The sequence below is a fragment of the Pan paniscus genome, chromosome 10 (assembly GCF_029289425.2).
Source record: "Pan paniscus chromosome 10, NHGRI_mPanPan1-v2.0_pri, whole genome shotgun sequence".
NCBI classification, from domain to species: domain Eukaryota; kingdom Metazoa; phylum Chordata; class Mammalia; order Primates; family Hominidae; genus Pan; species Pan paniscus.
This window is the reverse complement of record NC_073259.2, coordinates 109,155,040-109,171,287: the sequence shown is the minus strand read 5'-3', so window position 1 is coordinate 109,171,287 and position 16,248 is coordinate 109,155,040. Positions and strand designations below refer to the sequence as shown.

The following is a 16,248-nucleotide window of genomic DNA, read 5'->3' as shown; positions in this document are numbered from 1 at the left end:
CTGAAAATAGAATAAGACAAATCCACAATCATACTTGGGGATTTCAAGTATGTAACTAGTAGATAAGAGGCACAATATTTAACAAGGACTTAGAAGATTTGAAAAACACAATTAACCAATCTTGCCTAATTGACATAAAAATGTAGACCATTATACCAAATAACTAACTGCAGAACATACTTGAAACATATATCAACATAGATGGTATAAAGGAGCATAAGGTAAATCTTTATACATATATACATATATATATATATACATATATATATTATCAAAAGCCTGAAATAACATAGAGAATATACTCTGATACCAGTGTAATTAAATTAGAATCAATGACAGAGCAATATATCAAAACTCTTTAGATGTTTTGATACTAATGCATTCCTTCAAAATGCATAGTCGAAAATAAATTACAAGGGAAATGGAAAAGGTTTTGCTAATAAAATCAATATATAAAAACTTGTGGGATACAGCCAAAGCAGTATTTATAGAGAACATTATAGCTCTGAATGCCTATATTAGAAAAAAAGAAAATCTGAAAATCAGCATCTTGAGATGCTGAGAAAAAAAGTGAAATTAAACCCAAAGGAAGTAAAGGAAGGAAATAAAGATAAGAGCAGAAATGAATGAACCAAAAGGCAAATGTGTAGTAGAGAAAAATCAACAAAGACCAAAGTTAATTTTCTTTTGAAAAGATTAATAAACCTCTAAGGTACTGTTTTAAAAAAGGGAGAAAAGCACAAACTATGAAATTATAAGTGAAAGAAAGGGCATCACTATACACCCTAGATACATAAAAAGTTAATAAGGAGATATATAAACAATTTTATGCTACTAAGTTTGAAAATTTAGATGAAATGAACAAGTTTCTTGAAAAAATACATGACTAAAACACAGCTTATGAAAACAGATGCTAGAAGAAACAAAAAAATGAAATAGTCCTATATCTATTAAGTAAAATAAATCTATAATTAAAGTTCTTCCTGTGAAGAAAATTTCAAGTCCTGCTACTTCATTGTAAATTCTTCCAAGTATGTAAGAAAGAAATAATAGTAATCTTATGTAAACTGCTTAAGAGAAAAATAATTACCCAACCATTTTAAAGGGCTATCATAAAAATGATACCCAAATCTAAATGAAACATTACAAGAAAGAAAAACTACACTATAATATCTTCCATGAATTTATATATAAATATCATAAGCAAAATATCAGCAAATCGAACTTAGTAATTAAAAAAATGCATCGTGACCCAAGTGGGCATTTTTTCCAAGTTTGCTAGGTTAGTTTAACAACTTTTTAACAACAAAAAATAATCAATGAAATCCACCACATTAGTAAAATTTTTAAAAAATCACATAATCATTTCAATAGATTCAGAAAAATGACATGATATAATGTAATACTAGTCATGATAATAACTCTCAGCAACCTAGGGATATATGAAAACTTCTTTAAGGAAATAATAAAAAGTATGTACAAAACAATACAGCTAGCACCACACTTAATGGTAACATATTGAACACTTTCACCCTCAGGTCAGAAACAATGATGTCCAGTATCATCAATTTTATCCAGCATTATATAAAAGGTCTTAGTGCATTTAGGCAAGAACAAAAAGATATATATATAATGACTAAAAAGGAAAATGTAAAGTTATTATATGTGGATGATACAATTATGTATATATGGTAGAAAATCTCAAAAAATATATAAGCAACTCTAATTGATATTAGATGCTAGCAAGTTTGCATAAGCAAACATACAAAACAACAATATTTCTATATATTAATATTAGTAACAAAACATTAGAAAATAAAACAATAAAAACATCATTTGCAGTTGCACAAAGATTCCTAAGGTGCCTAGAAACTAATCTAAATTTTACAAAACCTATATACTAAAATCTACAAAAAGTATTGCTGAGAAAAATGTAAAAAGACATAAATAAATGCAAAGGTACACCATTTTCATGGACTGGGGAAACATCAAATATCTTCAAATTGATGTAGGAGTTCAATTTAATCCCAACTAATATTTCAGTAAGATTTTTATAGAAATTAGAAATCTGGTTCTAAAACTTATATGGCAACAATTTTGAAGAAGAATGAAGCTGAAATTTCTTTTCATTTAAACACACCATTAGAATGAGAAGTCAAGCCAACCACTGAGAAGTGATATTTAATTTTCAACATATATATCTGACAAATAATTGATATCCAGAATATATAAATAACAAATCACTAAGGAAAAGACAGATACCCACAAAAAAAACATGGGCTTGAATATAAATTCACAAGTTTACCCAAATAACTATAAGCATATGAAAAGGTGCTCAGCATTATTAGTTATCATAAAATTTCAAGTTAAAATCATGATGAGATACTGCTGCATACCAACCCAAATGGCTAAAATACGAACGCAAGTTTTAGTAAGTTTGTGGAATAACTGGAACTGTTCTATTAGCCAGAGTATAAACTGGCACAGCGCAGTTTTGAAGACTGTTTTCAAGTGTTTATTAAAGACAAACAAATGCATATCTATGGCCTCCTAACTCCACTCTTATGTAAATTCTTAATAAAAACATCTACGTATGTTAATCAAAATACATGTACAAAAATGCCGTAAAGGTATTATTTATAAGAGCCTAAATTTGGAAACAACACAAGTGTCTATCAGCAGTAGAATGGATGGATAAATAATAGTACATTCTTTTTTTTTTGAGACGGAGTTTTGCTCTCTCTCCCAGGCTGGAGTGCAATGGTGCAATCTTGGCTCACTGCAACCTCTGCCTCCCAGGTTCAGGCAATTCTCCTGCCTCAGCTTCCCAAGTAGCTGGGATTACACACGCCTGCCACTGCACCCAGCTAATTTTTGTAACTTTCAGTACAGACGGGGTTTCACCACATTGGCCAGGCTGGTCTTAAACTCGTGACCTCAGGTGATCCACCTGCCTTGGCCTCCCAAAGTGCTAGGATTACAGGCGTGAGCCACCACGCCTGGCCAATAATAGTACATTATTATTCAGGAGCCTAGAAGATCTGCAAACTCACAAAATAGCTCATCTTTTGGCTCACTGATGTCTTCACTTCTACAAGTGAATTTGCCTTTTTTTTTTTTTTCCTGACTCAAGCTTGGCAGAGGCTTTGCTTTTGTTAAAATGCAGTTACCTAGCATATTATTATTTAGAGTGCTCAGGAGTACATTTCATGATATGTGGAGGGTTGAGGGATTGATGGTGATATGGGGGTCTGTGTGCTGTGTCATGGCAGCAGGGGACAAAGTTGGGGCTCATCTGGGAGTGGAAATGCAAACAAAACAAAACAAAACAAAACAAAAAACCCACATGACTAAGGAAAGATGAGGGTGGGTGTCAAAGACAAACTCCTGTTTCACAATTTGGCTCCTGGTCTACATTCTAGGAATACTATATAGCAATAAAATGAAGTTCTACTACCTGTAGCAAAATGGGAGAATGTTAGAAAGATGATGTTGAATGAAACAAGCCAACTACAAAGGGTATGTACTCTACAATTACATTTAAATGGAGAATAACAAAGGTAAAGTTAATCTATGGTGTTAGAAGTCAGGAAAGTGGTTAGAGAGGGTGTTATAAATGGAAGAGGGGACAAAGAAGTCTTCTTTGATATTGATAATATTATATTTCTTGATCTAGCTCACTGGATAGCAACATTTTCTAGAAATAAAGAAGGCTTTGCAGACCAGCCACTTTCTGACACAACTACCCAAGTCTACTGTTGCAGTGCCAAAGCAGCCACAAATTATGTAAATAAATGGGAGTTGCTGTGTTCCAGTAAAACTTTATTTACAAAAACTGGCAGTGGGCTGAATCTGACCTGCAGGCAATAGTTTGCCAACCTCTCATCTATATATATTTGGTTACATTTGTGTGTAAATTTGCAAAAACTCATTGGTCTCTACACTTATATACACTTTTTCACTATTATACTCAGTGAATACATTTTAAAGTATATAACAAAGTGGGGAAGTTATTAAGAAAATAGCAAAAACAAAAGAACAGAAGTGAGCAGTTAGAACTCATCAGTCTGCTTGTGGTACTTCTGAGATTTGTTTTGTGTTGCAAAGATACTTCAGGATTTGGAGCACTACCAAATTCTAGCCACATAAAAGGTTCTTTTTAAGCACTCAATATACCAACATTATTGTTCATTGTCTTCTTTATGGGAGAAGAATCCATTAAGGATCTCAAAGTGGTTAGTTCTCTTAATGAATTCTCTTTATTAAGTTTTATTTTTAATGTCCAAATTGATTTCTTCCCTAGGTTATATCATTCTGCCATTCTATAATTGAAACTCTAAAGACATAAGTAGATACTTAGAACATAAGCAATTTAAGAAACATTAAGCATCAATTCTACTATTCCTTTAAATTTCTAATTTGACCAGAAAGAACTGCTTCCTTTAGAAGAAATGGATCTTGCCCAGCCCTTCCCTCATTTCCACTCCTATGTTAGAGCTTAAAATGAAAGGAAATATATACATATTCAATTTAATAATGAAAGAAAATATATTCATACTTAACTTATCTAAGATATTTTATTTGCCTTTCCCTCCAGAAGACAAAAAGAATAAGAGAATAATAATGATATAAGTAACATGTACCAAGTACACAGTGAGCTAGGCATTGCTCTAAGTCATGTTCATGCATTAACTCATTTAATCCACACAAAGACTTTATGAAATGTTTCCTCTTATTATTATTCCCACTTTAGAGATGAGGAAACTGAGACAAAGAGAGATTAAGTAATTGCCCAAAGTTTCACAGTTAATAAATGATAGGGCTGGGATTTGAACCCAGATAATTTACTTCCAAAGCCCATGGTCTTAGATACGTGCTAAGAGAAATAGCTTTGGTTTGATTCCAGAGAAATCTGATTCCTTAAATGTAAGTGTAGCATAGTTTAAGCAGGACATGCCTTCCTCTCTGTTTGGCTTAGGAATCCCTACGCACTGAGGACCTTGATGATAATATGTTTAGTTGAATATACCTGGAGATCTAAAATTTATGATTAATAAGATAAAGTAGAATATTTCCATACTCATTTCTAAGTATTCATCGAAGAGTCCATAGGCATTCATCGGCTGAAGGTTATAGTCCTTTTCCCATTGTGGGAAACTTATTTTCCTTTCAGGTCCATGTTCTTGTCGTACTTTTCTTCTAGTCCACCAATTCTGAATTAACCTGGGCAAAAAGATCAATTTCTTACAAAAAATGTAACTGATCATATGACTTAGGTAATGAGAAAAAGGAGAGTTTGAATACAGAAACAATAGTTTGAAAAAATTCAGGACAGGCTATCAAAGAAATAAAGCCTCAGGTTAGGAAGAAAATAACAATGGAGTCTATACTTCAAGTATTTATATTTGCAAGTAAACAGAATGATTGATGAACTTGTTTTAATCATTCACGAAACTGTCTCATGTTGGGCATTGCCTGTGAGGGTTGAATAGAGGACTGAGAATATCTATAAATGGATACCCCAGTACAAAGGCAACACCAAGATATCTTGAGGAATATCTGGCTTAAGTGGCTTGATTTAGGACCCTTGAGCAGTCTTGCTACATGGGTGCTGAGCTGTATACTCTGACATCAGGGGCCTAAAGATCTGCAAACCCACAAAATGCTTCCTCTCTTGGCACATAAACACCTGCAGTTCTACAACTGGACTTGTTTGCTTTTGGCATGAGCTCTCCACAGGGACTCTGACTCCCAGTAAAATGCACCCGGCATTGGTAAGGTTAGCACAGGAACCCTTAGCAGTGTTCAGGAGTGCATTTTGTAATATGAGAAAGCATTGAGGAAATGACAGATTGGAGGCAGGTCTGTGTTCTGTACAGGACAAGGAAAAAGTTGAAGGATATCCAGGAGTAGAAGGGCCAAAAAACAAAACACATGGGAAATGAAGCAAATAAAGGGATGAACATCAAAGACAAACTGCCTACTTTACAATTTTGCTCTATGTCCTTATTTTATCAGAAGATAAAATATAATTCTCTTGATGTCTATGACATTTTAATTGTGATTTATATCTTAAAGTAGAATACAACACTGATAATTTTTGTTTAATGTTTTATTTTTAAAAAGTTTTATAGAAAACATCAAATACTTGGAACAAGATTTCTAAAAATAAATCTAAGAACAGAAAATTACTGGCTTTGGTTCTGACAGAGAGCTAAGAAAAGATTTTCTGAAGTGAACCAAGTTCCCACTAATCGTTCTGGCTGAGTGGTCCTCCCTGAAACCTTGAGTTTTCTTTGTCTCTACAGAGACATTGAGCTGACATGGAAACCAATAGGTGTGGAATTAAAGCAGAATAGAAGCATTGTTGATTTATGTCCCCATTAAAACTTAACTGACCATAACTGAGCAAACACAGCAGAATTCAAGGTCATCCTTACCAAGTTGATGCAAGGTTTTGCTCATTGTTGTCAACATCTTATCACCAGCCTTACCATGAGGATGGGAGAGTGGAGATGTAGTTAATGTGTCATACATGCTAAGGACTTGCAATGCTGGAGCCCAAAAGGTCAGAGGTATTTAAAGGGGCTCACAAGCAAATATCCAATATTTAGGGGCCTAAAGAGTCTCCTTAAAGAATATTCACGTTTGTTCATGTGAATTGTGCTAAATCTCCCAGAAGAGCCAATGTTTATGATTTTCATGGCTGCCTTTGGATGTCTAAATGTGAGCACTTAGTTCCAGGTGCATGCACTGGCTTAACTGCTGAGTCTGCATTGCTTATCTTACTTGCCACACCTAGAAAAGCCAATAATGAGCAATGCTGCCTCTCAATTATTGATACTAAGGTACTTACGGGTAGCCAAGTTCCATGAAATTATTCCAGGTCTGCTTTAGCACCATTATAATACCCATTTGCATACACAGATCAATAAGGCATCCACTAGGGTGGCACTGCAAGGTAAGCAAACACAGAAATTCCAGAATCAATGGAAAGGAAGAAAGGGTGTTTGGTTTATAATCTACACAAAGTTGCCCTAAGGCTGTTTAATGCAAGTCTGTCGGAAACAAGGAATGATGGGAGAATACAGACCTCTTCTAGTCTCCACCTGTTTATCAGCCTCAAGTAGGCACCTGGGTGTCCTGTAAATCTTCAACACACAGAGAAAAACAAGCCATTAGTGCTCTAGGTCCAAGCTTTCAGTGAATATTACGTTTAGTTTAGCACATTCTCCAATGTGAATGACTGCTACTGTAAGTAGTAGGTCTGGGGGAATTAGGAAACCCTCCACAGATCTGTCATAACCATAGCTTCTGGAATTCTCCAGGGCACATGTCTCTTCTGGCCTTTCTGTCAGGCTGCCTAAAGCAGAAGCTAGTTCTTGCTGCTTGCTGTGGACTTTCAACATTTTCTGCTGCATATCAATTGCTCTGGCCTGTGTAAGCAGAAGTTTTACTCCTGGATTTAAACACATTTGATTTTTCTGAGTAATAGTCATGCTGTTAAAAAAAATTATTGAACTATTTGCCTAGAGTTTTGTGCTGCTGGAATAGCTAGAAATGAAGGAGAGACTGCTGTGTTGATTTCACCAAAACCCTATACCTGGTCCTTCCCGGGTTCCCATCTCCTCTGAAATGCCTCCAGATGTAAGGGAATTCATGCGACATTACCACTACCCAGGGAATCTTTCCCAAATCCTCATAACTGCTGGATTTAAAAGTTACCCAGCATCCTCTGTATCCCGTTTTTGCCCCCTTTCCTGTCAGGATGTCCTTCCCTTTTAAGTGAAGTCAGGAATCCAGGACATGCTACAGCCCCCTCCCCGTTGTACCACCTGCCGTCATAGGTGGGAAAGCCAGGGGCCTGATTCAGGTGCAGACAGAGGCCAGAAGTTTTCAATGCATCATTCACATGCACAAACTATTTTCCTCTGCTTATCTTAGCAACAAAAGGTGCACAGACAGTTTTGAGTGGAGATGATTTCCCTGGGATGCCAGGTGGTTTTGAGATTTGGGAAGAGAAGGGAGGAGGATGCTCTTCCCTTTTTACACTTTGTATAAATCACCCTAAGGGAGGGCTTCTCTGTCCCCACGAGTCAGTGCCTTCTAAGTGTTCTGTCCTCAGCTTGGGGAGGTGTGCAGGGGTCAGGTTCTTACCTTCCGAGGAAGAATGCGATGTAAAATGTGGAGCTGTTCAGATTGACAAACTGAAAAAGAAACATTTTCAGGGTGAAGCTGTTCTCCCACTCAGACTCTGTGCGAGGCTGTTCTGTGGACAAAAGGTGAGCAGAGTTTGAAAGGCTGAATCTCATCCCCTCTCAACTCCCTCTCTTTCCCTCCCCACACACACAGGGTGGGGACGCAGGAGTCCTGAGGAGGCTGCAGGAGACTCCAGTTTACCCACGGATGGCGTGTGGTGGAACAGACCACTCATAGGATCCTCAAGCTCACAGACCAGACCCAACAAGGGTCTCATGAGAAGTGGCTATGGAAGAATCTGAGAGAATTGAATACCTAGACTGTTCCACTCTTACAGGATACCCGGAGAGCCAGCAGCATAGACAGCCAGGCTGTCGAGGCCTCATTCCCAGTCGTGGCTCTCTGCAGTAGCCTTTTCTTTTCCTCTTAATCTATGCAGGCTTAGTTCCTCCCAGCTCCAAAGAGTTCCTTGGTCTCAACTTCCAGTTCTCATATTATACCAACCTACTGCTTAAGAGGGAGTCAAATGCCTATCATAGAACGCTAAGAGCATTTGACTCATTTGCTTTTACCCTTATCCCCCATTTTCCATTCTCATGGACAAATATCAAGGAGGTGGCATCATCTTTAGAGCTTTTAATTCATATCACCATCTGTGTCTTATAATTTCCTGACCTCAGTCAGGGGCCAATCTCATCTCCATATATTTCAACCTCCATAAAGCAAATGCTCTCTGGACATAATGGTGTGAACCAAAACATGGATCCATTTGCCCCCAAGACCAAACCTCCAGCTAGAAATCTCATGTCGAATGAATTTATCCTTTCACAGGAGCTACATTCTATGAGCAAGCAATGTCTAAGGAAATGTATTTAATACAGTAGCATTTTGTCTGCTTCCACATTCCCTGAACTTCTAATTTCTCATTTAATACTTCACTTAATCAATTCATTTCCACAAATTATAACTCAAAATGCTTTTTGGGAGCATGTCTGAGAAGGGAAGGGAGAATGAAAGTAAATCTGATTTAAAATGGTTTAAAATGTCAGTTTTAGGACAAGGCCATACTGTTGTTGAGGGCCAAAAAGACACAGGATTCTTAAAGGGTTTTCTTAAAGTGTTTCACTTCTGCTACTGAACTCCTGGCTACATGGAAAGGTCTCCTGGTCACCAGCTAGGTTCCCAGGTGTCCCCACCGTGGATGGACCAGGACTGTACCTCCAATGGCATTTCTGCTAGCCTGGATCAAGCTACCACAGGGTACATTGTCTACCAATGGGCAGTTATCTCTTCCATGGACATAAACCTCTTTCTATCTTTTTGGGCAAGAACTGGTGGTGATGGAAGATTTCAATGACATTAAAAGAGATAAGGTAAAGTGCCTAGCTCTGTATCCAGCTCATAGAAAGTTTCAGTAAATGCTATCTGTTGTCATAATGATGATTAAAAATAGGAACATTTTTGTGAGTTTTTTCTCCTCTGGACAAGCTTCTTATGGAATGCATTAAAGCAAGTTGTGGATGGGAGCATGTAATTTTCTCAAACTGCATAGAGCACAATGACCAATACCTTGTTAATAAAATTGGGACAATTTCTTTATTTTGAAAATGTGATAAATGTACAAGTTATTACTGGTTACCAGATTGTTCTGGAGTGCAGTGGCATGATCATGACTCACTGCAGCCTTGACCTCCTGGGCTCAGGCAATCCTCCTGCCTCAGCCTCTGGAGTAGCTGGGACTACACGTACATGCCACCATGCCTGGCTAATTTTTTAATTTTTTTTGTAGAGACAGGGTCTTGTTATTTTATCCAGGCTGGTCTTGAACTCCTGGACTCAAGGAATCCTCCTGCCAAAGCTTCCCAAAGTGCTGGGATTACAGATGTGAGCCACCATGCCTGGCCTTCCAGTCTTCAAAGAAACTAACTTTGCTGTGAGTTTATATACCATAAAAACTTGATACATTTTTAATTAAACAAAAATTATAGGCAGTAGCAAATGAACACTTTCCTAAATTATACTGGATACTTTACACAAATGTAGTTTTGTAATGCTATTTTTTGTGCATGAAGAGAAAATCTACCTTAAATTACATTAGCTTATGACAGATAATGTTTGTGACAGATTTTAAAGCTTTATATAGAAAAATTACTAGACATATTTAAATTATTCTGTTGAAGGCAAAGAAAAAACTTGTTGTATGAATTTTAAAATAAAGGGACTACTTCTTTCCAGCGGTATTAGAGAAAGGAATCTTTGAAACATACTCTCTAGTCCACAGTACAGTTCTATGAAATAGAAAGGATTCCACTCACCTAAATTCGTCAGAAGCAGGGCAACTTTTTCATAGAGCTGTAAAATAAATTTCATGCATTTAATAAATGAACTGCATGTATTATAAAATCTATAATCACAAAGGAAATAGGTAGTCAAATCACGAGTCAAAATAATTTCATTAAGCATCCATTGCTCAACCAATGAAAACATTGTGTATAGAAATCTCAGACTCTTGGAGTCCATTGGTAATGGAGATTAGTGGAATTTTCAGGGCAAGAAAGAAATATACAAGGTCCTATCTAACTATTTATAAAATCTCACTTCTTACTTTGGGGCAAATAATTTTATGGCAACAAGGCTAGCTGCTATTCATTACCAGCTTTCTAGGCAGTGCTGGGCAGTCATAATATTGCTGAACCTCTGCATCTTGAACGTAAAATCTCTAAGCCCGCTTCTGATGGTAAGATCCTGCAATCCTATCCTTTATGGACTGCTGTAAACTCTAGATTACAGCATTCAAAAGCACTGAAGTGATTAAACATTACTGGAAATTCCCAGAGCTTATGGTACTCCACTTTTCCATTGGTGGACCAGATGCCTCCTTAACTCACGCATCCTTAACTCACCCAGCCATCTGGTCAATAGATGGTTCTGAGGGTGGGGTACATGTATGCATGTGTGTATGTGTGTTTGTGTGTGCGTGTGTGTACCAAGGAGCAGAGAGTATAGTCTAGGGTAAATCCAGCTCTAGGAGATTCCCCAGAGTGGGTATAATTGAAACATCAAGTGCTGTTTCTAAAACAAAAGACGGTAAGTGAAAATGAAAAGGAAAAGTAGTTTAATAGACTGGAACAATATGAAGATTAAGAACACATTTAGATTAAAGTAGTGAAAACACACTGGTTAAAATTGCCCAGGCTGGAATTACAGCTTGACCATCCAGCAAACTACAGGACTTGGGCAAGTTCCTTATCTCTTCTTCAGACCATCCTTTTCTTTATATGTGGGCAGGATGGGTATTGAACTTACTGACCTTCCTGTCCTGCTTAATTTTTGAATTCTCTTATCTGAGATTTCTGCTAATTACAGAAATAAACAACATAATCTGTATGTATGACTCCAAACTTTCAGCAACAACTATGGTTTGCTATATTAGGATATATTAATATGGCATAGGAACAAATCTTGTGTCTAGAAATCTCAGACTCTTGGAGTCCAGTGGTAATGGAGATTGGTGTCATTTTCCATAAGAAACCTTGTGACATAGGTTAGTCATACCCATTTGATCATAAAAACAAAATCCTAGTAAACAACAGATAAGAACAGATGTTCTAATCAAATATATTTTAATATTACAATGTATTACGAAGGCACTGTAACATTACAATTATTTAATTATGTAATTATCAGGGAAAATTAATTTGACTGATGAGACAACCTTTCTCAAAAATACAATTCTTGATTAACTGGTTTATCTTTTATGTCTTTCACAATGATGTGTATGTGTCACAGTACCTCACTTTGCACACTTGTCTAAAAGGCCCTCGGAGCTGAGGATATGCCTTTGTTACATGGGTGTGAACACTGAAAACATTGTAATTTTAAAAAAAGGAATAACATAAGAGTCAACATATGAGTAATATTAACCTTGTGAAAAATAAGGTAAAACATACGGGGACACAGTAGGGATCCATGGCATCTGTGACTACTTCATATATATGTTGAAGGATATATATATATATATGGATATGGACTGTGAGACGTTGGACAGGATGCAGGAGGGAAGGGCACACACACAGAGGGACTCACAGCCGCTCAGAGATCTCCACGAGTGGTTTCTGGAAAAATGTCTGATTTCTCATTAGACGGTTGAGAGATAAACCACGGGAAGTTTGTTCTGCTAAGAGCAGTGGAAAATCTAAGTTTCCAAACTAGATGCTGCAAATTCTCATTGTGAATATCTGTAACCGGCAGAAAGCTTTCTGATCTTACAGATATGTCCAAAAGGAAGCTATGTGTACTTCTACTTTTATCTTGCCAGGCTGATCAATAAATGTGGACTTGCTCTGATGCAAGCTATATTATCTGGTTTACCTTTTTTTTTTTTGGAAGATGAGATGTGTTTATAGTATAATTAAATATCTGATTCAGATTGGCATGGCTGGATAAAAAGGATGATAACTTTTTAGTCTATTCCTGGGATATAGCCTTTGTTGGCCTATTTGGCTTGCAACCACCATATTGGGATGTTTTTTGGTCACTAGTGAAGCAGAACAGAATTGAGACAATATGATCAGGAACAAGAAATTCCATCCTATTCACTTCTATTCACTCTATCTTTGAAATATTTATTTTTCAAGACATGGAATAAAATGTAAACTACTAAGTGCCCCTTAACCAGCCATTAAGAGGCATAATATTTCATTAGGACCTAGAGGGCTTTTGTAAAATAATATAAATTTTAAAGTAAATACTATATAAAAGTAAACATATATCATCAAATCTATCAGAAACTTGGCATCTGATAAAGATCTGTTATTTTACTTAGCACTGGACAAATCTAGCAAAAAGTCAGAAATGGGATATGTGATTTATAATAATTATATTATTAAAAAATCAGTCTTTAATCTAGCTCTCAAGGTTTTTATATTTAGTTGATAAAAAATTATTAATAATTAATGTCTAAATAATGATTACCTTTGGAAGAAAAGTATGGTCAATATGTTAAGTAGTTGAAAACAATAGACAGCTGTAAAAAATCTATATTGGATCACGATAATATCTCACACTGAGTAATTTCAGAAGCCACTGGAGAGTTTACTTCTGAACTGGTCAAAGCTATATTACAACCAGTAGTCTGTCATCCCTTATGCTGATAGAAAGGACTTAAAATTTTTTAAAGATATTCTGATGAAACCATTCCAACTATATTATACATTTGGTTGCCCTCATAATGGTACCCACAAAACCTCAGGGGACAGGAGTGTAAATGTGTGTGTGGGGATGAGATATCATCACAGATAGCTGAGGAGAGTAAGGTAACTGGCCCCTGCACAAAGAGGTCCTGGCTGATGCTGCTTTTAGAGTTCTTATGTATATTTTTTCTTTTCTTTCCTTCTCTTTGCTATGGCTTGTCATTCCCTGTTCTCATCAGTATTCTTGCGTTAGCAACCTTATGTTATTCTAGTTTGATGTTGGCTGAAAATCAGAGTACCAAAGATGTTCATGTTATATCTAAAATAAATGAAAAACCACAAGGGCATCCCTAAGAATAATATGTGTTAGCTTTAGAGTGTGAACTCTACCTCCTCCATGTTGGCTAGTCTAAAACACTCTGGGAGACGAAAGATGAAAAATGCCTAGCAGCCTAGCTCCCAGCATATAGCAGGTGCTTTTGTAACATCAGCAACTACGTACTTTTGCCACTCCCTATGCTCCCATCTTCATTTTGAATTTGTTTACTTTCTCTTATCTAGGCTGTGTCTTGAAGTAGATATTGCTGGATCAATGATTTCCAGTTAAATGAAGTGTTTTACTCTGACAACACTGGCACCTGCTCGAAACATATGGGCAAGTGTGTATTTACAGATTCACTTCCTGTACATAGGCATTTCTTTCTTTTATTTTACTTTAAGTTCTAGGGTACATGTGCACAACGTGCAGGTTTGTTACATATATATACATGTGCCATGTTGGTGTGCTGCACCCGTTAACTGGTCATTTACATTAGATATATCTCCTAATGCTATCCCTCCCGCCTCACCCACACTCCCAGCAGGCCCTGGTGTGTGATGTTCCCCACCCTGTGTCCATGTGTTCTTATTGTTCAATTCCCACCTATGAGTGAGAACATGCGGTGCTTGGTTTTCTGTCCTTGTGATAGTTTGCTCAGAATGACGGTTTCCAGCTTCATCCATGTCCCTATAAAGGACATGAACTCATCCTTTTTTATGGCTGCATAGTATTCCTTGATGTATATGTGCCACATTTTCTTAATGCAGTCTACCATTGATGGACATTTGGGTTGGTTCCAAGTCTTTGCTATTGTGAATAGTGCTGCAATAAACATATGTGTGCATATGTCTTTATAGCAGCATGATTTATAATCCTTTGGGTATATGCCCAGTAATGGGATGGCTGGGCCAAATGGCATTTCTAGTTCTAGATCCTTGAGGAATCGCCACACTGTCTTCCACAATGGTTGAACTAGTTTACAGTCCCACCAACAGTGTAAAAGTGTTCCTATTTCTCCACCTCCTCTCCAGCACCTGTTGTTTCCTGACTTTTTAAGGATCGCCATTCTAACTGGTGTGAGATGGTTTCTCATTGTGGTTTTGATTTGCATTTCTCTGATGGCCAGTGATGATGAGCATTTTTTCATGTGTCTGTTGGCTGCATAAATGTCTTCTTTTGAGAAGTGTCTGTTCATATCCTTTGCTCACTTTTTGATGGGGTTGTTTGTTTTTTTCTTGTAAATTTATTTAAGTTCTTTGTAGATTCTGGATATTAGCCCTTTGTCAGATGGGTAGATTGTAAAAATTTTCTCCCATTCTGTAGGTTGCCTGTTCACTCTGATGATAGTTTCTTTTGCTGTGCAGAAGCTCTTCAGTTTAATTAGATACCATTTGTCAATTTTGGCTTTTGTTGCCATTGCTTTTGGTGTTTTAGTCATGAAGCCTTTGCCCATGCCACACAGGCATTTATTTGTAAAGAAGATGTATAAATTAAATTTTAAGACATTGGAGGAAATAGATGATAACAATATAGTAGGCATTAATTCATTGCATCCTAATGGGATGCAAAACATTTCACCTATGGCTGTTTGGTTAATTTCACTAGGAATCACTCTCCACCTACAATGTGTATTCCACAGTTAACACTGAGACCGAGTCCTGGTGGGGGGTCAAAAGGGGGAGGTACAGGAAGTGCTAACCATCTACTTTCAATCTCCACTTGCTAAGCTGTCACACAAACATCACGTCAAAATGATCAGCAACTGCCCTTTTTTTTTATTACCTCTGAGTCTTGAAACTTTTTTCCTAAAATAATAAAGATGTTTTATGTATTTTAATACTAATAATGAGCTACCTGCATTTCATTAGCTCATTGATTACTAGTTAACCTAGTGATCATAAATTAAGTTCTTTGTTATTGGGTAGGTTGAATTCTCTTAGGAATCACTCAAGTTTTATTGGTTATGGAACTCAGGATCATTTAAAGAACTAGAAATGATAAGCTAAATAGATAAACCTGTATGGATAATAGTATTAAATTAGTTGGCCTTTGGAAAATCTTTTTTCAAAGATGTAAGCATTTCAGCATTATGGCCCAGATTTAAGATGCAGTATAAATAAGGATAGGGGAACTATAATTAACTGAACATCTACTCCATGCCTAACAACTGTCCTTGGCACTCTATGTACATTGTTTTACTTATTTACACTACAAACCTTTAAGGTCAGCTTTTAAATTTTTTTAAATTTTTTACAGGTCCTTGCTCTGTTACCCAGGCTAGGGTTCAGTGGTGCAATCATGACTCACTGCAGTCGTGAACTCCTAGGCTCAAGTGATCCCCCCATCTCAGCCTCCCAAGTAGCTGAGACTACAGGTGTGCCACCTGGCTAATTACAAAAAAATTTTTTTTGTAGAGATGGGGTGCTGGGATTACAGGCATGAGCCACAGTGCCTGGCCATATTTTTATGTATAGGTTGACCTCAGCAGCCGACCATGTCAGGCACTACTTTTGTTCTACAAAAAATAGCAACAACAAT

At 36.7% G+C, this 16,248-nt stretch overlaps 1 protein-coding gene across 8 annotated transcripts in view; it reads right to left on the bottom strand.

The window, feature by feature from the left end:
• The window catches only part of ANO4 (anoctamin 4), a 337,100-nt gene that overhangs the window by 23,693 nt on the left and 297,159 nt on the right, over positions 1 to 16,248 (bottom strand). For all 8 annotated transcript variants that reach the window (XM_055096039.3, XM_055096038.3, XM_034934336.4 and 5 more), the window contains 5 exons: positions 10,515 to 10,551; positions 8,158 to 8,269; positions 7,094 to 7,151; positions 6,857 to 6,954; positions 5,081 to 5,223 (listed from right to left, as the gene is read on the bottom strand). In XM_055096039.3, coding sequence (XP_054952014.1) covers positions 5,081 to 5,223; positions 6,857 to 6,954; positions 7,094 to 7,151; positions 8,158 to 8,269; positions 10,515 to 10,551 — 448 coding nt within the window. The remainder of the gene's footprint in view (positions 1 to 5,080; positions 5,224 to 6,856; positions 6,955 to 7,093; positions 7,152 to 8,157; positions 8,270 to 10,514; positions 10,552 to 16,248) is intronic.